The sequence below is a fragment of the Rhinoraja longicauda genome, chromosome 39 (genome assembly GCF_053455715.1).
Source record: "Rhinoraja longicauda isolate Sanriku21f chromosome 39, sRhiLon1.1, whole genome shotgun sequence".
Taxonomy (NCBI): Eukaryota; Metazoa; Chordata; class Chondrichthyes; order Rajiformes; family Arhynchobatidae; genus Rhinoraja; species Rhinoraja longicauda.
Window position 1 is genome coordinate 6,243,775 of NC_135991.1, and position 22,142 is coordinate 6,265,916.

A 22,142-nucleotide genomic window follows, 5' to 3' on the forward strand; every position below is an offset into this window, starting at 1 on the left:
GTTCCTTGTTTCTGCATCTTAACACTGAACACTTGCAGCGGAATTACATCAATTCCTTTAGACGGCAGCGTGCGCAGTGGACCTGCGTTTTGAACCAGGAGGTGGCAGAGTTAAAATGGCTGCGAAAGACCAGGTCGAGAGTTTAAAAAAAAAAAAAAATTTTTGAAAAGCATATGTACAAATAGAAATAAAAGACACATTTGTTACAGAGTTCTTACATAGCTTCAATTTTAAATTTTTTAAAGAGAGAAAATAAAAAATAAAGAAGAAAGGAAAAAAAAACCGAAAAAAAACCCTACTATAAACTATTGGGAAGAGAGAATAAGAGGATAAAAAAAAAAAGATATAACTATAAAAATTAAAGGGAGTAGATCCGGGAGACAATAACCACAGTTGTACATCCAACCCTTAACTAAGTTTCAACTTTTAATTTAAATTTTTTATTTTAGTCCTGTGCCAAACCCATTTACTTTTCTAAAAATTCAATAAATGGAGACCATATTTTAAAAAATAACTCAGTTTTGTCAATTAAGGCAAATCTTATTTTTTCCAAATGCAGGGTCTCTGTCATTTCCGTAGTCCACATTTTAATTGTGGGGGTTATTGTTTTTTCCCAAAATTTAAGTATTAATTTTTTCGCAGTTATTAGACTGTAATCAAGAAAATATACCTGACTTGTTGTAAAGTTTGTAGTATGTTCTGATAATCCTAATATAATTAATTTTGGATCCATATCCAATTACTTAATAACTTTAGAAACTATTTTTAAAATCTCCAACCAGAAGTTTTGCATTTTTATACAAGTTACAAAAATATGAGTTAAATTAGCTTCTTGAAATTGACATTTATCACAAATAGGAGAGATACTAGGAAAAATCCTATTTAATTTCGTCTTCGAATAATGTAATCTATGTATTATTTTAAATTGTATTAAGGAATGTCTAGTATTTAATGAACATTGGTGTATATGTGTATATGTTGAAAACATTCATCCCATATATCTTGCATTATGAGTTGATTCAATTCGTCCTCCATGCTCGTCTATAAGATTCTGATGACGGAATGTCAGTGTCTAGGAGAGTATTATAAATAAAGGATATTAATTTATTTGAATTATAATGTCGATTCAGGCATACATCAAGTGTTTCTGGACCTCTAAACTTATATTCTTGCATATGTAATTTTACATAATCTCTAAGTTGTAAATATCTAAAGTAATTATTAACATGTAATCCGTACTTCTGCTGTAAATCCTGAAAAGAAAGAAAAGTTCCCTTATGATAAAGATCTCCCACCCTTTTAGTTCCATACCTTTTCCATTGAGCAAATCCTCTACCTAAGACAGACGGTTTAAAAGAAGGGTTATTCGCCTTCAGTGCACCTGCACAACCTTTGGCCGTCTGAGGAGAAGACTGTTTGAAGACCAGGACACAATTCGCAAGCCCTCAATCATTTTGTCACACACCTTCTGTCTTTTCATCTCTGGCCTTTGTCCAACCGTCTGACTATCAACTTCCGCTCCCCCCTCAACTGTGTCAACCTATTGCCAGCCAGGCTTTGTCCTGCCCCCTTCCTCCCCTCGTTATTCCATCTCCCACCCCCTACAATCAGTCTGAAGAAGGGTCCCGACCCGAAACATCAGCTGTCCATGTTCTCCAGATGTGCTGCTTGACCCACTGACTTACTCCATCACTTTGTAATTTTATTTGTAACCCTGCATCTGCAGTTCCTTGTTTCTGTATCTTAACACTGAACACTTGCAGCGGAATTACATCAATTCCTTTAGACGGCAGCGTGCGCAGTGGACCTGCGTTTTGAACCAGGAGGCGGCAGAGTTAAAATGGCTGCGAAAGACCAGGTCGAGAGTTTAACCGAGGAGGTAGTTTGTCCCATCTGCCTGGATTTCTTCACCGATCCAGTGTCACTGGAGTGTGGGCACAACTTCTGCCGCTCCTGTATCACACAGAGTTGGGACAGTGAGGGGAGAAACTCATGCCCGGAATGTAGAGAGGTGTTTACAGACCGCACCCTCAGGGTCAGTTGGGCCTTGGCGAGACTGGCTGAGAAAGCTCGAACACTGAGCCTGAATCGGACAGAGAAAGAAAGTAAACTTCACTGCGAGGAACATCAGGAAGAACTGAAGCTGTTTTGTAAAACTGACAAGACGCTGATCTGCTTGGTTTGTGCAGCTGGGCGGGAACACAAGTCTCACCGCTTCATACCGGTTAAAGAAGCTGTTGAACCGCTTCAAGGTAAAAGCAAACCGATTTTGATCGCATCATTGTTTAATTCCGTTTTTATTGTCTAACGCTTTTATTCTCCGATTTTCAAACACAATCGCAGGGTCAGGTTAAAGCTTCCATCCAGTCTCTCACAAAAGATAAATCAGGGATCCAGCAAATGGAGCAGCAACAGAAAGAGAAGATTTCTGGAGTTCTGGTGAGGCTTTTAAGTTTCGATTTCCTGATCTTGTGTCGGTTTGATCCCTGTGACGCGTGTAATAACAGGGCAGCGCAGTGACACAAGTAGTGCTGCTGTCTCCTAGTTCTGGTGAGCGGGTTCGATCCTGACCTCGGGCGCTGCATAGAAAATAGGTGCAGGAGTAGGCCATTCGGCCCTTCAAGCCAGCACCTCCATTCAATATGATCATGGCTGATCATCCAAATTCAGTAGCCCGTTCCTGCTTTTTCCCCATATCCCTTGATTCCATTAGCCCTAACAGCTACATCTAACTCTTGAAAACATCCAGTGAATTGGCCTCCACTGCTTTCCGAGGCACAGAATTCCATACATTCACAACTCTTTGGGTGAAAAGGTTTTCCTCATCTCAGTCCTAAATAGAAAAATAGGTGCAGGAGTAGGCCATTCGGCCCTTCGAGCCAGCATCACCATTCAATATGATCATGGCCTACCCCTTATTCTTAAACTATAACCCCTGGTTCTCACACCCCCAACATCGGGAACATGCATCTAGCCTCTCCAATCCCTAAAGAATTTTACATATTTCTCTAAGATCCCCTCTCATCCTTCTAAATTCCAGTGAATACAAGCCCAGTCGACCAATTCTTTCATTATGTGTCAGTCCTGCCATCCCGGTAATTAATCTGATGAACCTACACTGCACTCCATCAATAGCAAGAATGTCCTTCCTTAATTTAGGAGACCAAAACTGCACACCATACTCCAGGTGTGGTCTCAACAGGACCCTGTACAACTTCAGTAGGTCCTCCTTGCTCCTAAACTCAAATCCTCTCACAATGAAGGCCAACATGTCATTAGTTTTCTTCACTGCCTGCCGTACGTGCATGCTTACTTTCATCGACTGATGTACAAGGACACCCAGGTCTCGTTGCACCTCCACTTTTCCTAATCTGACACCATTCAGATAATAATCTGCCTTCTTGTTCTTGCCACCAAAGTGGATAACGTCACATTTATCCACATTGTACTCAATCTGCCATGCATCTGCCTACTCACCCAACCTGTCCAACTCACCCTGCAGCCTCACAGCATCCTCCTCGCAGCTCACACTGCCACCCAGCTTTGTGGCATCCGCAAACCTGGAGATGTTACATTTAATTCCCTCGTTTAAATCGTTAATATATATTGTAAATAACTGCGATCCCAGCAATGAGCCTTGCAGCACCCCACTAGGGGGTGGTAGACGGATAAATGGGATTAATGGGCACCTGAAAAGGAATAGGCAGCTGGGAATTGCATAAGGGGTACAGGATTGATGGGTAATAAGATTCCCCTCATGACATTTCAGAAGCATTTAAAAAAACTATTGAATTGCCAAAGCAAATAAAAATGCACAGGCGAAATGTCATCAGTAAAGACGCAAGGAACCACAATCAGTGACATGAAATATTGATCTTCACCTTTCATCTCACAGGAACAGTCACACAACCTTCAGTCCAAGATCGCATCCCAGTTTGCTGAACTGCACCAGATTCTCACTGAGAAAGAGCAGCGCGTACTGGCAGATATCCAGGAGGAAGAGAAGATGATTCTGAATAGAATGAAGAAAAATCTTGGAGCTATCAAAGAGAATTTAAAATCTATTCAGGAGAAACTCTTGAAGTTGCAGCAACAGATGGATCAAAAGGACAGTGTGGTGTTTCTGAAGGTGAGGGGTTACACTACAGTCTGGCGAAGTGAAAGTGCAGTCACAAAATGGCGGGGGATATTTCTGAAATGAATGCTGCATTTACCAGTAATTCAGAACTGGGTAAATGGGGTCTTTTTTTCCAGCTGTTGTTGTTCCCAAAATAATTGGCCTCCCGCATAATCTAAGGGATCTCAGGACTGCCTGGCCGGAATGTAGAGAGGTGTTTGTATTCTGTGGAGTTCAGAACTACGATGGGTGATCCTATATCTGATCCCATCGACCACGAATGGACAGAGGGCAGCAAATCTCTGGGATTCTCCGAACCAAGAGACTCTGAGAGGTTTAACCTGTTAGACATATTTAAACCAGAGAAAGATACATTTTTGAAAATTCGGGGAACTGAAATCAAACGGAATGGGACAAAGCAGAGGAGTTCAGTCCTGGGCTAGATCAGCCATGACCACATTGTGGCGATTAACATTGAAATCTAGAACGTGGCGCACACAGCAGATTGATCATCTATATGCGGTTCCCATCAGCAGTGGGCGGTCACCTTGGGGGAATTTGCTCTGTTTGTTTTACCCACCTTTGTTCACCATGGAATAACATCCCATTCTACATCATAGACAGGCCATTTGGCCCATCCTATACAGCCAGGATTTCAGCTCCACTCAACATCCCTCCCATCCACTCACCACACCCGGTAACAATACCCCGAATTCCAGGAGTGCTCACGTGTTTATCCCGCTTGCCCTTAAATTTATCTCTGCTGTTGTCTTCAGTTCCTTCAATGCAAGTGAGGTCCATGTTCTCATGACTGAATTCCTTTCGGTATTTGTTGAAGACCACGTTACATTTCAGTTTGATATTTGCTCTCCCATCGATTAGAGATATTATTTCAACCTCACCCAATTAAATCCACCGAAAAACGTAAATCCTATCTCATCATTCCCGACATCTTCTCCAGATAAAATCCCACGACCTGCTCAGTCTTTTCATTGAGGTCCATCCTCTCAGTCATGGCATCATTCTCATGGACATTCCTTGTGTTTTTCCCCATCGTTCTACGTCTCGACGGTAATGTCCGCTTTCTATCTGCATGGCAATAGACAATAGACAATAGGTGGCAGGAGTAGGCCATTCAGCCCTTCGAGCCAGCACCACCATTCAATGCGATCATGGCTGATCACTCTCAATCAGTACCCCGTTCCTGCCTTCTCCCCATACCCCCTCACTCCGCTATCCTTAAGAGCTCTATCCAGCTCTCTCTTGAAAGCATCCAACGAACTGGCCTCCACTGCCTTCTGAGGCAGAGAATTCCACACCTTCACCACTCTCTGACTGAAAAAGTTCTTCCTCATCTCCGTTCTAAATGGCCTACCCCTTATTCTTAAACTGTGGCCCCTTGTTCCGGACTCCCCCAACATTGGGAACATGTTTCCTGCCTCTAATGTGTCCAATCCCCTAATTATCTTATATGTTTCAATAAGATCCCCCCTCATCCCAAATTCCAGTGTATACAAGCCCAATCGCTCCAGCCTTTCAACATACGACAGTCCCGCCATTCCGGGAATTAACCTAGTGAACCTACGCTGCACGCCCTCCATAGCAAGAATATCCTTCCTCAAATTTGGAGACCAAAACTGCACACAGTACTCCAGGTGCGGTCTCACCAGGGCCCGGTACAACTGTAGAAGGACCTCTTTGCTCCTATACTCAACTCCTCTTGTTACGAAGGCCAACATTCCATTGGCTTTTTTCACTGCCTGCTGTACCTGCATGCTTCCTTTCATTGACTGATGCACTAGGACACCCAGATCGCGTTGAACTCCCCCTCCTCCTAACTTGACACCATTCAGATAATAATCTGCCTTTCTATTCTTACTTCCAAAGTGAATAACCTCACACTTATCTACATTAAACTGCATCTGCCATGTATCCGCCCACTCACACAACCTGTCCAAGTCACCCTGCAGCCTTATTGCATCTTCCTCACAATTCACACTACCCCCCAGCTTAGTATCATCTGCAAATTTGCTAATGGTACTTTTAATCCCTTCGTCTAAGTCATTAATGTATATCGTAAATAGCTGGGGTCCCAGCACCGAACCTTGCGGTACCCCACTGGTCACTGCCTGCCATTCCGAAAGGGACCCATTTATCCCCACTCTTTGCTTTCTGTCTGTCAACCAATTTTCTATCCATGTCAGTACCCTACCCCCAATACCATGTGCCCTAATTTTGCCCACTAATCTCCTATGTGGGACCTTGTCGAAGGCTTTCTGAAAGTCGAGGCAGCGGCGATAAGAGTTGGGAAATGGGAATTATGTGAGCGTTGTAGAAATGTGGAGAAATTCCCACTGTCGGGAAGAGGACGGTCCATCTCAGTCAATTGAGGTTTGTGTTTTATTTCTTTCAGGAGGAAGCTGGTCGCAAGCGAAGGTAGGACATGCTCTTGACGGAAACATTGTAAGTTTTGGTGGAACAGCTCAAAACATTTCTAATGCTCAGTTGATAACCAGCTGTTAAATATTCGCAGGGTTTGTGATGAAGCCAATCCACTGTCGGTGGTAGATGATGCCTTGCCGATTAAAAAGTTTAATTGCCCTGTTTCATTCAACACAATATTTAAAGAAACATCTGATGACTTCAAGCAAGGTAAAGCTAATACCTTTTCCATTGTTCTTGTTCCTGACATCTTGACGTAATATGTGTACGAAAGAACTGCAGTTGCAGGTTTAAATCAAAAGTAGACACAAAATGCTGGAGTGACTCAGTGGGACAGGCAGCATCTCTGTAGAGAAGGAATGGGTGACGTTTCGGGTCAAGGCCCTTCTTCACTCTGAAGAAGGTTCTCAATCCGAAACGTTACCCATTCCTTCTCTCCAGAGATGCTGCCTGTCCTACTGAGTTACTCCAGCATTCTGTGTCTACCTTTGATTGCGTCTATTTTTAAGTAATACTAAGATGCAAAGTCTAATGTTATTTTGGAGTGAAGGGAAATCGAAGATTTGATCTACCAGCTGCTCATCTGCTGGGAAGCATCACAGAGTCACAGACCTTTGTAGCACAGCAACAGGCCCTTTGACTCGACTCGACCATGCCAACCACGTTGCCCAACCAAGCTAGCCCCACTTGCCTGAGTCTGGCTCATATCCTTCCAAGTCTTTCTTATCCACGTATCTACCCAATTCTCTGTAAACTGTTGTAATTGTACCTGCCTCGACCACTTCCTCTGTCCAATCGTTCCACATCTACACTACCCACTGACTGAAAAACCTGCTCCTCAGGTCCTTTTTATTGTTTCCACTCTCACCTTAAACTGATGCGCTCGAGATTTAGACTCTCCGACCTTGGGTAAAGTATTGTGGCTAATCATCTTATCTGTGCATCTTATACACATCAATAATGTCACTCTGACAGGCTCCCAAGGAAAAAATGTCCCAGTCTGAATAGTCTGTTCCAGGAATGGGTAGATTAACCTATGACGAGCGTTTGTGAACATTGGGCCTGTACTCGCTGGTGTTTAGAAGAATGAGGGGGGACCTCATCGAAAAATACAGAATAGTGAAAGGCTTGGATAGAATGGACGTGGAGAGGATGTTTCCATTAGTGAGAGAATCTAGGACTAGAGGTCATAGCGTCAGAATTAAAGGATATTCTGTTAGGAAGGAGATGAGGGGAAATGCTTTTAATCAGAAGGTGGTGGATTTGTGGAATTCATTGCCACAGAAGGCTGTGGTGGCCAAGTCCGTGGATATTTTTAAGGCAGAGATAGCTGGATTCTTGATTAGTGCATGTGTCAGAGGTTGTGGGGAGAAGGCAGGAGAAAGGGGTTAGGAGCGAGAGATAGATCAGCCATAATTGAATGGTGGAGTAGACTTGATGGGCCAAATGACCTAATTCTAATACTTTAATTTATGACATTATATCCTGATGACTGTCCAACTTCACCTGATAACCTAATGACTTAGACGAAGGGATTAAAAGTACCATTAGCAAATTTGCAGATGATACTAAGCTGGGGGGTAGTGTGAATTGTGAGGAAGATGCAATAAGGCTGCAGGGTGACTTGGACAGGTTGTGTGAGTGGGCGGATACATGGCAGATGCAGTTTAATGTAGATAAGTGTGAGGTTATTCACTTTGGAAGTAAGAATAGAAAGGCAGATTATTATCTGAATGGTGTCAAGTTAGGAGGAGGGGGAGTTCAACGAGATCTGGGTGTCCTAGTGCATCAGTCAATGAAAGGAAGCATGCAGGTACAGCAGGCAGTGAAGAAAGCCAATGGAATGATGGCCTTCATAACAAGAGGAGTTGAGTATAGGAGCAAAGAGGTCCTTCTACAGTTGTACCGGGCCCTGGTGAGACCGCACCTGGAGTACTGTGTGCAGTTTTGGTCTCCAAATTTGAGGAAGGATATTCTTGCTATGGAGGGCGTGCAGCTTAGGTTCACTAGGTTAATTCCCGGAATGGCGGGACTGTCGTATGTTGAAAGGCTGGAGCGATTGGGCTTGTATACACTGGAATTTAGAAGGATGAGGGGGGATCTTATTGAAACATATAAGATAATTAGGGGATTGGACACATTAGAGGCAGGAAACATGTTCCCAATGTTGGGGGAGTCCAGAAGAAGGGGCCACAGTTTAAGAATAAGGGGTAGGCCATTTAGAACGGAGATGAGGAAGAACTTTTTCAGTCAGAGAGTGGTGCAGGTGTGGAATTCTCTGCCTCAGAAGGCAGTGGAGGCCAGTTCGTTGGATGCTTTCAAGAGAGAGCTGGATAGAGCTCTTAAGGATAGCGGAGTGAGGGGGTATGGGGAGAAGGCAGGAACGGGGTACTGATTGAGAGTGATCAGCCATGATCGCATTGAATGGCAGTGCTGGCTCGAAGGGCTGAATGGCCTACTCCTGCACCTATTGTCTATTGTCTATTAACCCAGCCCTACAGACCTGATGAAGTTGTTGTAAACCCTTTTGCACCCATTCCAATTGACTAACAAACCCATCCTTCCCTCTGTCTCACCCTCCACCCAAAAAACACAGAGCAGGTCATCTGGCCCCTCGTGTCTGCCCCCTTTCACTGCGATCATGACGATCCCACCACGCACCTCTACCTCCTCTTTAACAACCTCTAATTACCGCTCACCTCAATATCCTCCTGTTCCGATCTGCCTCCATATCTGAATAACCCGCTTCATTCCCCCATCCCCACCGCAATCTCACAATCCTCCTCACTCTCCGCACACGTCCTCCCCGTCCACCCTCCCCCACCTCACGAAATTCCCATCTCCATCCCCGGATAAAAACTCCGGGAGAGATGTCTGTGTCCACCCGATGTGGTCGAGGTGAAACCCCGGGCAGGGTTTCAGTTGTCCGCCCGCCTGTGCCTGAGGCCGAGCGGCCTCTCCCCCGGTCCCGGGGCCACGCTGCCCGAGTCTCCCCCCGACCCCCGGGGACTCTCTGATTCTCTGCTTCTCCCCCCAGTCTCCGTCACCCTGGATGTGGAAACAGCGGCTCCGGGGCTCGAGGTGTCTGAGGATCGGAAGAGGGTGAGATGGACCCGGACCTGGAGGAGTCTCCCTGACACCGGGAAGAGGTTTACAGGCAGTGATTGTGTGCTGGGATCGGAGGGATTCACATCGGGGAGACATTACTGGGTGGTGGAGATGGCGGGGAGTTGGGACTGGAGTCTGGGAGTCGCCGCAGAGTCTGTGGAGAGGAAGAGACCGGTCACACCGGCCCCGGAGACTGGAGTCTGGAGCATCGGGCGGGGGGTTGACGAGATTGATGCACTCACCTCCCCTCCATCCCGTCTCCCCGCCCGTCCCAACCCCGGGAGGGTGGGAATTTATCTCAGTTACGAGTCCGGGACAGTTTCATTTTACGACGCGGACACCAAGTCCCATCTCCACACCTTCACTGGGAATAAATTCACGGAGAAACTTTATCCTTTCTTCGAGCCTTGGGATGGAAACTGGCTGAGGATCTGCTCCGGTTCCGCTCCGGGTGTGTAAAAGGGTCGGGTCCCGTGACCGGCGTCAGGAGCGGGACCGGAGCGGCTCCCATTTAATCCCCAAATTCCACGTCGTAAAACCCCAGTGAGCGCGGAAATAAAACCAGGGGGAATGTAAATGTGGGAAGAGAGAAATAAACAGCAAGTGGAATCAGCTGTCGATCCGTTCACTACCCCAAATCGTCAGAAACTCCTCCTCACTCACCACATTCAAAACATCACTGAAGTCTCACCTGTTCAGTACTGCCTTCAACCACTGAAGGTCACCTCACCTTCTGTCTCCTTTCTCTGTTCGTTTACTTATTTATCTATTTATTCACTTCCCTATGTTCTTTAAATCCCTGTAAAGCGTCTTTGAGTGTATGAAAAGCGCTATATAAATGTAATGCATTATTATTATTATTTCAACGCGTTAATTGCGTCATTTCTTGGTCCCGCCACTAGAAGGCAGCAACGCCACGCGGTGCGACCACAGACCAGCTGTAACTTTGAGAATTAACTTTGACAATTGCAGAAACAGCGGGAATCTGATTTAATAAGTGACTTTTGTCACCTGTTACCACACCTGCGGCATGACTTAAAATGGGGAATAAAAGCAGAAATTGCCCCAAAAACTCAGCAGGTCAGGCAGCATCTGCAAGGTGAAACAGACCGTACATTTCAGATCTAATGCTGATGTGAATGATGATCAACTTGAGTCATTAACTCTATTTCTCTCTCTACAGACGCTGACTGTCCAGCTGAGTATTTCTCGGATTTTATTTTTAATTTTCAGCATCTGCCTATTTCTCTCCTGACGATGCTGTCTGACCTGCCAAGTTACTACGGCACTTTGTGTCTATCCGTCCAAACCTTTCCTGTCTGTGTGTCTGCCCCAATTACTTTTCGTTTTTGTCCATTTGGGAATGCTTGTGCCTCTGATGGATATTCGGGTGCCGTCTGTACGGAGTACGTGTGTTCTCACCGTGACCTGCGTGGGTTTTCACCGGATCCTCAGGTTTCCATCCACACTCCAAAGATGTGCAGGTTGTAGGTTAATTTGCTTCGGTAAAATAGTAAATTGTTCCTACTGTGTGTGGGATAGTGCTGGTGTGTGGGGATCGGTGGTCGGTGCGGATTCGGTGGGCCGAAGGGCCTGTTTCTGTGCTGTAATGTAGAAGAAAATAAAGAGGACGAAGATTGGACTTTTTTGCCTTCCATCACAGTGAGGAATGTGGGGAATCCGCTGTGGTGGATGTTTATGTTAACTTCTATGTAATTCTGTGTCTTGTTGCTTTTTTTTTGTCTGGCTATATGGTAAATCGCATATCACTGTACCTTAATTGGTACATGTGACAATAAAAGACATTGGACTAAAAAGGCAATACGGGGAGAAAAGATGAGGTACGAGGGTAAACTAGCCAATAATATAAAGGAGGATAGCAAAAGTTTTTTAAGGTACGTGAAGAGGAAAAAAATAGTCAAGGCAAATGTGGGTCCCTTGAAGACAGAAGCAGGGGAATTTATTATGGGGAACAAAGAAATGGCAGACGAGTTAAACCGTTACTTTGGATCTGTCTTCACTGAGGAAGATACACACAATCTCCCAAATGTTCCAGGGGCCGGAGAACCTAGGATGATGGAGGAACTGAAGGAAATCCACATTAGGCAGGAAATGGTTTTGGGTAGAATGATGGGACTGAAGGCTGATAAGTCCCCAGGGCCTGATGGTCTGCATCCCAGGGTACTTAAGGAGGTGGCTCTAGAAATAGTGGAAGCATTGGAGATCATTTTTCAATGTTCTATAGATTCAGGATCAGTTCCTGTGGATTGGAGGATAGCAAATGTTATCCCACTTTTTAAGAAAGGAGGGAGAGAGAAAACGGGTAATTATAGACCAGTTCGTCTGACATCAGTGGTGGGGAAGATGCTGGAGTCAATTATAAAAGACGAAATTGCTGAGCATTTGGATAGCAGTAACAGGATCATTCCGAGTCAGCATGGATTTACGAAGGGGAAATCATGCTTGACAAATCTACTGGAATTTTTTGAGGATGTAACTAGGAAAATTGACAGGGGAGAGTCAGTGGATGTGGTGTACCTCGACTTTCAGAAAGCCTTCGACAAGGTCCCACATAGGAGATTAGTGGGCAAAATTAGAGCACATGGTATTGGGGGTAGGGTACTGACATGGATAGAAAATTGGTTGACAGACAGAAAGCAAAGAGTGGGGATAAATGGGTCCCTTTCGGAATGGCAGGCAGTGACCAGTGGGGTACCGCAAGGTTCGGTGCTGGGACCCCAGCTATTTACGATATACATTAATGACTTAGATGAACGGATTAAAAGTACCATTAGCAAATTTGCAGATGATACTAAGCTGGGGGTAGTGTGAATTGTGTGGAAGATGCAATAAGGCTGCAGGGTGACTTGGACAGGTTGTGTGAGTGGGCGGATACATGGCAGATGCAGTTTAATGTAGATAAGTGTGAGGTTATTCACTTTGGAAGTAAGAATAGAAAGGCAGATTATTATCTGAATGGTGTCAATTTAGGAAGATGGGATGTTCAACGAGATCTGGGTGTCCTAGTGCATCAGTCACTGAAAGGAAGCATGCAGGTACAGCAGGCAGTGAAGAAAGCCAATGGAATGTTGGCCTTCATAACAAGAGGAGTTGAGTATAGGAGCAAAGAGGTCCTTCTACAGTTGTACCGGGCCCTGGTGAGACCGCACCTGGAGTACTGTGTGCAGTTTTGGTCTCCAAATTTGAGGAAGGATATTCTTGCTATTGAGGGTGTGCAGCGTAGGTTCACTAGATTAATTCCCGGAATGGCAGGACTGTCGTATGTTGAAAGGCTGGAGCAATTAGGCTTGTATACACTGGAATTTAGAAGGATGAGGGGGGATCTTATTGAAACATATAAGATAATTAGGGGATTGGACACATTAGAGGCAGGAAACATGTTCCCAATGTTGGGGGAGTCCAGAACAAGGGGCCACAGTTTAAGAATAAGGGGTAGGCCATTTAGAACGGAAATGAGGAAGAACTTTTTCAGTCAGAGAGTGGTGAAGGTGTGGAATTCTCTGCCTCAGAAGGCAGTGGAGGCCAGTTCGTTGGATGCTTTCAAGAGAGAGCTGGATAGAGCTCTTAAAGATAGCGAAGTGAGGGGGTATGGGGAGAAGGCAGGAACGGGGTACTGATTGAGAGTGATCAGCCATGATCGGATTGAATGGCGGTGCTGGCTCGAAGGGCCGAATGGCCTACTCCTGCACCTATTGTCTATTGACTCTAAAACTTACTGGAGCTCACTTGGAGAATTTAATGCTTTTAAACTAGTTCTTGTTCACACCTTATCTTTTATTCTGATTATTGTGTAATCAGGATCTGTGATGCCATCTGGCAGCCTGATTCTCTCCTCACTTACACCTCAATCATCCCCTCTAACATCTTCAGATTTAAACTCAAAGCTTGTCACCGACTGATTGCTGAAGTTAGACAAAAGCTGGAAGAACTCAGCGGGACAGGGAGCATCTCTGGAGAGAAGGAATGGGTGACGTTTCGGGTCGAGACCCTTCTTCAGACTCAATCTTCGGTTTAAACCAGCATCTGTAGTTCCTTCCATCGCACGGGTCGATTCTGACCGTTTGAAGTTTGGGTCTTCACACGAAATGTCATCCATTCCTTCTCTCCAGAGATGCTGTTTGTCCCGCTGAGTTACTCCAGCATTCTGTCTTCGGTTTAAACCAGCACCTGCAGTTCCTTCCTACACATACCGACTGATTACTGTTCACTTCAGCTTTGATGGCAACCGGTATTATGGAAGCAAGACCCCATGGCGCTGATGGCGGCGGCAACCCGAGACCCGCTGTTGCCGCGGCTCCTCATCCCCCTCCCTCTCCGCCGGGCCTGCAGCGGCGGCCCCGACCCCGCCCGGCAGCGGCTCCACAAGGAGCGGCTGCGGCTGCGGAAAGAGGCGGCCATGGAGGCCCGGAGTGGGGGAGGAGAGAGAAATGGAGGGATGAGGAGGAGGCGAGTGACAGGAGGGGTGACGGGAAGGACGGGGATGAGGGAGAGGTGGAGAGGAAGAGGGGGGAGGAGTAGGAGGAGGACAGGTGAAGGAGAGGAAGAAGGGGAGGAGGAGGTGCAGGGAGAGGAAGAGGAGGGGTGAGGGGGAGGAGGAGCAAGAGGAGGAGGGGTGATTCGGAGGTATCCTCTTTCTTCAAGAAACGGGGCTTCAACTCCACTCCACGTCGTTGTCCAGCCTCAATTACCCCCTCTGGCAGCTTGTTCCAGACACCGACGACCTTCTGTGTGAAAATGTTGTTCCTCTGGTTCCTGATTAAATCTTGCACCTCTCACCACAAACCTGTGTCCTCTAGTTCTCGATTCCACTGCTCCAGGTAACAGACTGTGCCTTCACCCTGTCTATTCACCTCTTGATCTTATGCACTTCAGCCTCCTGCGCTCCAATTAATAAATCCTTCCCTGCCCAACCTCTCCCTTTCACTCTGATCCTCAAATCCTGGCACCATCTTCGTGAATCCACTCTGCAGTTGTTTCCAGCATTTTATCCTGCCTTACACTGTCCCAAGCGCTACTCTCCGCTTCCGTCTATATTCAGGACAGTTTAATGTGTAACTGACCCTCCCTGTGGTAGAGAGCGGTGGAACCCTCCATAGATTCTGCGGGCGGATTTGTCTCCTTCCTTTACAATGGTCGTAACGATGGTGACCCTCGGGTGCTGCGGCCGGCGCTCCTCTTCCCAGAGGAAGGCAGACATTGATGGTGAAACTCACCAGCGCCTTCAGTGCACCTGCACAACCTTTGGCCGTCTGAGGAGAAGACTGTTTGAAGATCAGGACACAATTCGCAAGTCCTCAATCATTTTGTCACACACCTTCTGTCTTTTCATCTCTGGCCTTTGTCCAACCGTCTGACTATCAACTCCCTCTCCCCCCTCAACTGTGTCAACCTATTGCCAGCCAGGCTTTGTCCTGCCCCCTTCCTCCCTTCGTTATTCCATCTCCCACCCCCTACAATCAGTCTGAAGAAGGGTCCCGACCCGAAACATCAGCTGTCCATGTTCTCCAGATGTGCAGCTTGACCCACTGACTTACTCCAGCACTTTGTAATTGTAACCCTGCATCTGCAGTTCCTTGTTTCTGCATCTTAACACTGAACACTTGCAGCGGAATTACATCAATTCCTCTAGACGGCGGCGTGCGCAGTGGACCTGCGTTTTGAACCAGGAAATGGCAGAGTTAAAATGGCTGCGAAAGACCAGGTCCAGAGTTTAACCGAGGAGGTAGTTTGTCCCATCTGCCTGGATTTCTTCACCGATCCAGTGTCACTGGAGTGTGGGCACAACTTCTGCCGCTCCTGTATCACACAGAGTTGGGACAGGGAGGAGAGAAACTCATGCCCGAAATGTAGAGAGGAGTTTACAGACCGCACCCTCAGGGTCAGTTGGACCTTGGCGAGACTGGTTGAGAAAGCTCGAACACTGAGCCTGAATCGAACAGAGAAGGAAAGTAAACTTCACTGCGAGGAACATCAGGAAGAACTGAAGCTGTTTTGTAAAACTGACAAGACGCTGTTTTGTGCAGCTGGGCGGGAACACATAGATCACCGCTTCATGCCGGTTAAAGAATCTGTTGAAAACTACAAGGTAAAAGCAAACCGATTTTGATCGCATCATTGTTTAATTCCGTTTTTATTGTCTAACGCTTTTATTCTCCGATTTTCAAACACAATCGCAGGGTCAGGTTAAAGCTTCCATCCAGTCTCTCACAAAAGATAAATCAGGGATCCAGCAAATGGAGCAGCAACAGAAAGAGAAGATTTCTGGAGTTCTGGTGAGGCTTTAAAGTTTCGATTTTCTGATCTTGTGCAGGTTCGATCCCTGTGACGCGTGTAATAACAGGGCAGCGCAGTGACACAAGTAGTGCTGCTGTCTCCTAGTTCTGGTGAGTGGGTTCGATCCTGACCTCGGGCGATGCCCGTGTGGTTCACGACTTCTCCCTGTGACCGCGTCGGATTCCTTCCACGTCCAAACGACACGCCGGTTGGAGAGTCAATCGGCGATTGTAAATCATCCCTGTGAAAGTAGGTGGTGGGCAAATCAATGGGAATCAATGGGGACGTGAAAGGGAATGGGCGGCAGGGAATTGGATGAGGGGAATGGGATTGATGGGATAATGACATTTCCGAAGCATTTGTACAAGCTATTGAATTCTCGTCATAATCAGCTATCTATTCAATGGAAGTAAATGGGATTGGTGAGGATCTATACAGTGGCCAGTATGGATATAGTGGGCAGAATGGTCTATTACTGCGCCCTATGACCAGATATTGATTGGCCAAATAATACTTTCCATACCGTGAGGAAACACAATAGAGTGACATATTGATCTTCCCCTTTCATTTTACAGGAACAGTCACACAACCTTCAGTCAGAGATCACATCCCAGTTTGTTGAACTGCACCAGATTCTCACTGAGAAAGAGCAGCGCGTACTGGCAGATATCCGGGAGGAAGAGAAGAAGATTCTGAATACAATGGAGAAACATCTCCAAGTGATTCAAGAGAATTTAAATTCCATTGAGAACGAAGTCAAAAGCTTACAGGAACAGCTGGATCTCAAAGACAACATGTCATTTTTGAAGGTGAGGGGGTTTGGCGAGGTGAAATTGCAAGGTCACACAATGGTCGGTGACATTTGTGAAATAAATGCCACATTTACCAGTGATTCAGAGCTGGGCCAATGTTCCCTGTGTCCCAGCAACGTGCTGCTATTGTTCCAGAACTAAAGGGCTTCCCTCATAATGTATGGGAGCTCAGCACTGCCTGCAAACTCCTTGGGAAAGAGTTGCTGTGATCTTACCAATGAGAGTTGGAAAAGGGGAATTATCAGAGGCTTGTGGCGATCTATGTGAAATTCCCACTGTCCTGACGAGAAAAGTCCATCTCAGTTAATTGCGATTTGTGTTTTATTTCTTGCAGGAGGAAGCTGGTCGCAAGATGAGGTAGGACATCGTCTGGACTGAATGTTCTTGTAGACAGCTCAAAAACATGCTGATGCTCAATTTATAACCTGTCATTAAATATTTGCAGGGTTCATGATGAAGCCAAATCACTGTCGGTTGCAGATGGTGCCTTGCCGATCGAAAGATTCGATAACCCTTTTTTGCTCAACAACGTATTTAGAGAAACAACTGACGTCAACAAGCAAGGTAAATCTTGATCCCTTTCCATTGTTGTTGTTTGATATCTTTACGTCATACTTGGATGCAAAGGTTGATGTAATGAATGGATTGAAGGGAAATCAGATTCATCTAAGCTGGGAAGCATCACAGTCAGAGAGCAAAGCAGCACAGAAACTGGCCCTTTCACTGCACACGCCCATGCCGACCAAGTTGCCCAATCAAGCTATCCCCACTTGCCTGCGTCTGCCCCATATCCTTCCAAGTCATTCCAATCCACCTACCTGCCCAAGTGTCTCTTAAATATCGTAATTGTACCTGTCTTGAACACTTCCTCTGGCAGCTCACTCCATATAGGAACGACCTAATGCTGGAAAAAGCTGCTCTTCAAGTTTCTTCAAGTTAGTGTTTCCCCTCTCACCTGAAACCGATGTCCTCCAGTATTAGATGGGGAAAATACTGTGGCTGTTCACCTTATCTATGCACCTTATATAGATCTTATCCACGCCTATAAAGTCAGCCTGATAGCCTCCAAAACAAATGTCCCCACCTGCGCAAACTCTCCTGATAAACAAACCTTCCAGACCCGATAGAATCCTCATAAATCTTCTTGCACCCTCTCCAGTTTGCCAACAACTTAATTGTGTCAAACTCTCTCTTTAATATCCTGACTTTTGAAAGAATGAGTAACAAACACATTCTTCACCTCCCTGCCTGTCACCGTTGCATCTTCCATGGCACTGTGTACCTGTACCCCGACATCTCTCCGTTCTATAAAGCTCCCCATTTACTGTGTATGTCCTGCCCTGGTTTGTCTCAGCAAAGTGCATCAGCTCACCTTCACATGAATAAATCCCACCTGCCGTTCCTGAGCCCATTGGCCCAGTTCACAGGGATCCCATTTATTTTTTCTCTCAGGTAACCTTCTTCACTCTCCACAATGTCACCAATTTTAGTTCCATCTGCAAACTGACTGACCGTGCAACCTACATACACACCCAATCGTGTATATAAATAAGGAACAACAGTGGACTCTGTCTCCAGCCTGAAAAACAACCCACTACCAACATCCTCTGTCTGTGACCTTCAGGTAATGTTGTATTCCATCGGCTAGTTCACCCCGGATTCCATGAGATCCAACCTTCCAGAGCAGCCTCCCATGCGGTGTGTAGAAGGTGCATCTCTCAGAGGGCAGTGAATATCTGGCATGTTGTGCTCTGGGTGGTGGTAAAAAGCTGAGTTGTTGGATATGTACAACATGGGTACAAATAAATGTTTGATAGATCGAAAATTTAAGATTATGGGGAACTCACACAGAAGAGGAATTGGTGCCAGCTTAGATCAGCCATGATCACATTGAATGGAGGGGCAAGCCTGAGGAGCGGATCCTAATCCTGCTCCTGTTTTCTGGCGTTCCTATGCTCCTGCGTATCGATAAGTTGACAGATTTGACACAGGAAATGCAGCAAAGATTAACAATACTTGTGCCTGGGAGAATGATTTTGTTGTGTGGGGTGAGATTGAGAAGACTAGGCCTGTGTACTCGAGAGTTCAGGTGTATTGGAGGAGATCTCAGTGAAACACAGAGTCCTTACAGGGCTCAGTGTGCTGGATGCAGGGAGGATGGTTCCCCTGTCAGAGGGGTCTTGAGAGCGGGCACTCTCTCAGAATGTGGGCCGCACCGTGTAGGACAGAGATAAGGAGACATTACTGCACACAGAGACTGGGGAACGACCCTGCACCGGTGGCTGTGGAAATTCAGTCATTCAGTGCTCTTGGAGTTGAGAGCCGTGGTTGTACATTACAAAGTCTGGCCCTTCGGCCCATCGTGTCCATGACCATCTTTTCCCAGCTATACTAATCGATTTACCCACATTCCATCGGCATTCTTCTGCACCTCCCCCATTTAAATACCTCAGATATAGTGGTTATATCTCACTCCACCATCTCTTCTGTAGCGTGTTCCAGATATCACCCACTCTCAGTGTAAATCTATGTACTAAAACTCTCGTTTGTTTCTTTGTTCCTAAACTACAGCCAAAAGGGTACAACACGATAGCGCGACAATTTTAGACCCACCTTACTCACCGTGATCCCTTTGGTGCTAATGGAAGAAGTTTCATTGAAATCGGTGTTATATTTTTTAACTTATTCACATATTAAAGTTTAAATCTATTTCCTAGGGAGGGGGGAGGAGGGAGGGAATGGGGAAGAGGGAGGATAAGGGGGGTTGAGGGGGGTGGAGTGGGGGCAGAGGGGAGAGGGGGGAGGCGAGGGTACTGCACCAATACAGGAGAGGTTTGGGCCCAACGGGTCCACTTGGTCTAGTAAAACCGAATCTCAGATATACTTTAAAATTCCCTGCTCTCAATATAAACCTGCACTCTCGTGAGTTGATTTCTCTGCATGGGAATAAGGTTTAGATAATTACTCTGCATCCTGATGCAGACTTTGACAACATTCCCCACTATCCACAATTTTTGCGTCCTCCACAAACTTACTAATCATGCCTCCCATATTCACATCCAAGCCATGATCATGTAACATAAACAGCAAAGGTTGCAGCGCCGATCTCTGCTACACACCACCAGCCACAGACCTCCAAGCAGAAAAATCATCCTTCTACCGCTACCTACTACCTCCAACCACCAAGCCAATTGTGGATCCATTTCACCAACTCGCCTTGGATCCCACCTGCCCTCGCTTTCTGGAACAGCCTTACACGCGGAACATTGTCAAGTCCCTCAGTGGAGTTCATATATTGGTTCACAATCAGATCAGTGTGTTAGTTGTACACACCCATCAAATCCACCCGTGAATCCGCTCTCTTTCAACAACCCCACAACCACAAGTCTCCACACATTCTGTCCAACACCCGATCATTCAACCTCTGTTTCCTTCCATGATCCAAGCCACCCCTCCCACTCTCTCACCATCCACTCAAAGAAACAGGGCAGGTCGTCTGGCCCCTCGTGTCTGCCTCCATTCACTATGATCATGATGACCCCACCACACACCTCAACCTCCTCTTTAACAACCTCAAATTACCGCTCACCTCAATATCCACCTGCTCCGATCTGCCTCCATATCTGAATAACCCGCTTCATTCCTCCATCCCCACCGCAATCTCGCAATCCTCCTCACTCTCCGCACACGTCCTCCCCATCCACCTTTCCCCACCTCACGAAATTCCCCTCTCCATCCCCGGATAAAAACTCCGGGGGAGATGTCTGTGTCCACCCGATGTGGTCGGGGTGAAACCCCGGGCAGGGTTTCAGTTGCCCGCCCGCCTGTGCCTGAGGCCGAGCGGCCTCTCCCCCGGTCCCGGGGCCGCGCTGCCCGAGTCTCCCCCCGACCCCCGCGGACTCTCTGATTCTCTGCTTCTCCCCCCAGTCTCCGTCACCCTGGATGTGGAAACAGCGGCTCCGGGGTTCAAGGTGTCTGAGGATCGGAAGAGGGTGAAACGGACCGGGACCAGGAGGCGTCTCCCTGACACCGGGAAGAGGTTTACAGGCAGTGATTGTGTGCTGGGATCGGAGGGATTCACATCGGGGAGACAATACTGGGTGGTGGACGTGGCGGGGAGTCAGTGCTGGAGTCTGGGAGTCGCCGCAGAGTCTGTGGAGAGGAAGAGACCGGTCACACTGACCCCGGAGACTGGAGTCTGGAGCATCAGGCGGGTGGCTGACGGGTTTGATGCACTCACCTCCCCTTCATCCCGTCTACCCGCCCGTCCCATCCCCGGGAGGGTGGGAGTTTATCTCAGTTACGAGTCCGGGACAGTTTCATTTTACGACGCGGACACCAAGTCCCATCTCCACACCTTCACTGGGAATAAATTCACGGGGAAACTTTATCCTTTCTTCGGGCTTTATTGGTTTGGAAACTGCCTGAGGATCTGCTCCGGTTCCGCTCCGGGTGTGTAAAAGGGTCGGGTCCCGGGACCGGCGTCAGGAGCGGGGCTCAGGGGCTGTGGGGCAGAAACCCGGTGGACAACAGGTCGGCGCTGAACGGCTCCCGTTTAATCCCCAAATTCCGCGTCGTAAAAACCCCCAGTGAGCGCGGAAATAAAACCAGGGGGAATATAAATGTGGGAAGAGAGAAATAAACAGCAAGTGGAATCAGAGCTGACGAGCCGTTCATTTCAACGCGTTAACTGCGTCCGTCAACGGAACAGAAACACTTTTTTGTAATTCTGTGACTTGTTGCTTTTATTTTCGTATGGTTTTATGGTAATTCGCATATCACTGTACCTGAATTGGTACACGTGACAAAAAAATACCTTTAAAACCTATATCTCTAAAACTTACTAAAGCTTACTTGGAGAATTTAATGCTTTTAAACTAGTTCTTGTTCACACCTTGTCTATTTTTCTGATTATTGTGTAATGAGGATCTGTGATTAATGAATGAATGAATGAATTAATATAACCTTATTGTCATTCAAAACTATACAGACGAGTGCGTATTTGAACGAAATTCCATTGCAAATTGCTTCAATGTAACACCAAGTGATAAAAATTGATTAAAGAAAAATAAATAAATAAGTGACTCGTACATAAAATAATGGTGGTGGATCATTGTGAATTCAAGAGTCTGATGGCTCGGGGGAAGAAGCTATTGCAGAACCTGGCTGTTCTCCTCCGTGTGCTGCAGTACCTTTGACCAGAGGGCAGCAGGGTGAACAGTCCGTGATGGAGATGGGTGCGGTCTTTAATAATGTTGTTGGCCTTGGACAAGCAGCGTTTGTGTGCAATGTCCTGGATGGAAGGAAGTCAAGTCCCGATGATTTTCTCAGCCGTTCTCACCACTCTGCACGGACTTCCAGTCTGAGGC

At 46.5% G+C, this 22,142-nt stretch overlaps 2 protein-coding genes across 2 annotated transcripts; both read left to right on the plus strand.

Annotated features, from left to right (window-relative positions):
- Positions 1-1,854: 1,854 nt before the first annotated feature.
- LOC144611056 (zinc-binding protein A33-like) lies at positions 1,855-11,815 on the plus strand. Its single transcript, XM_078430144.1, has 6 exons — positions 1,855-2,252; positions 2,344-2,439; positions 3,896-4,129; positions 6,531-6,553; positions 6,651-6,769; positions 9,597-11,815. Exons 2-6 carry the CDS (start codon positions 2,401-2,403, stop codon positions 10,124-10,126), a joined length of 945 nt encoding a protein of 314 aa, XP_078286270.1. The 5' UTR covers positions 1,855-2,252; positions 2,344-2,400; the 3' UTR covers positions 10,127-11,815.
- Positions 11,816-15,069: 3,254 nt separating this feature from the next.
- LOC144611051 (zinc-binding protein A33-like) lies at positions 15,070-21,832 on the plus strand. The gene is made up of 6 exons (XM_078430139.1): positions 15,070-15,773; positions 15,865-15,960; positions 16,537-16,770; positions 17,108-17,130; positions 17,219-17,337; positions 20,701-21,832. The coding sequence occupies exons 1-6, from the start codon at positions 15,372-15,374 to the stop codon at positions 21,231-21,233; spliced, it is 1,407 nt and encodes a 468-aa protein (XP_078286265.1). The 5' UTR covers positions 15,070-15,371; the 3' UTR covers positions 21,234-21,832.
- Positions 21,833-22,142: the final 310 nt, after the last annotated feature.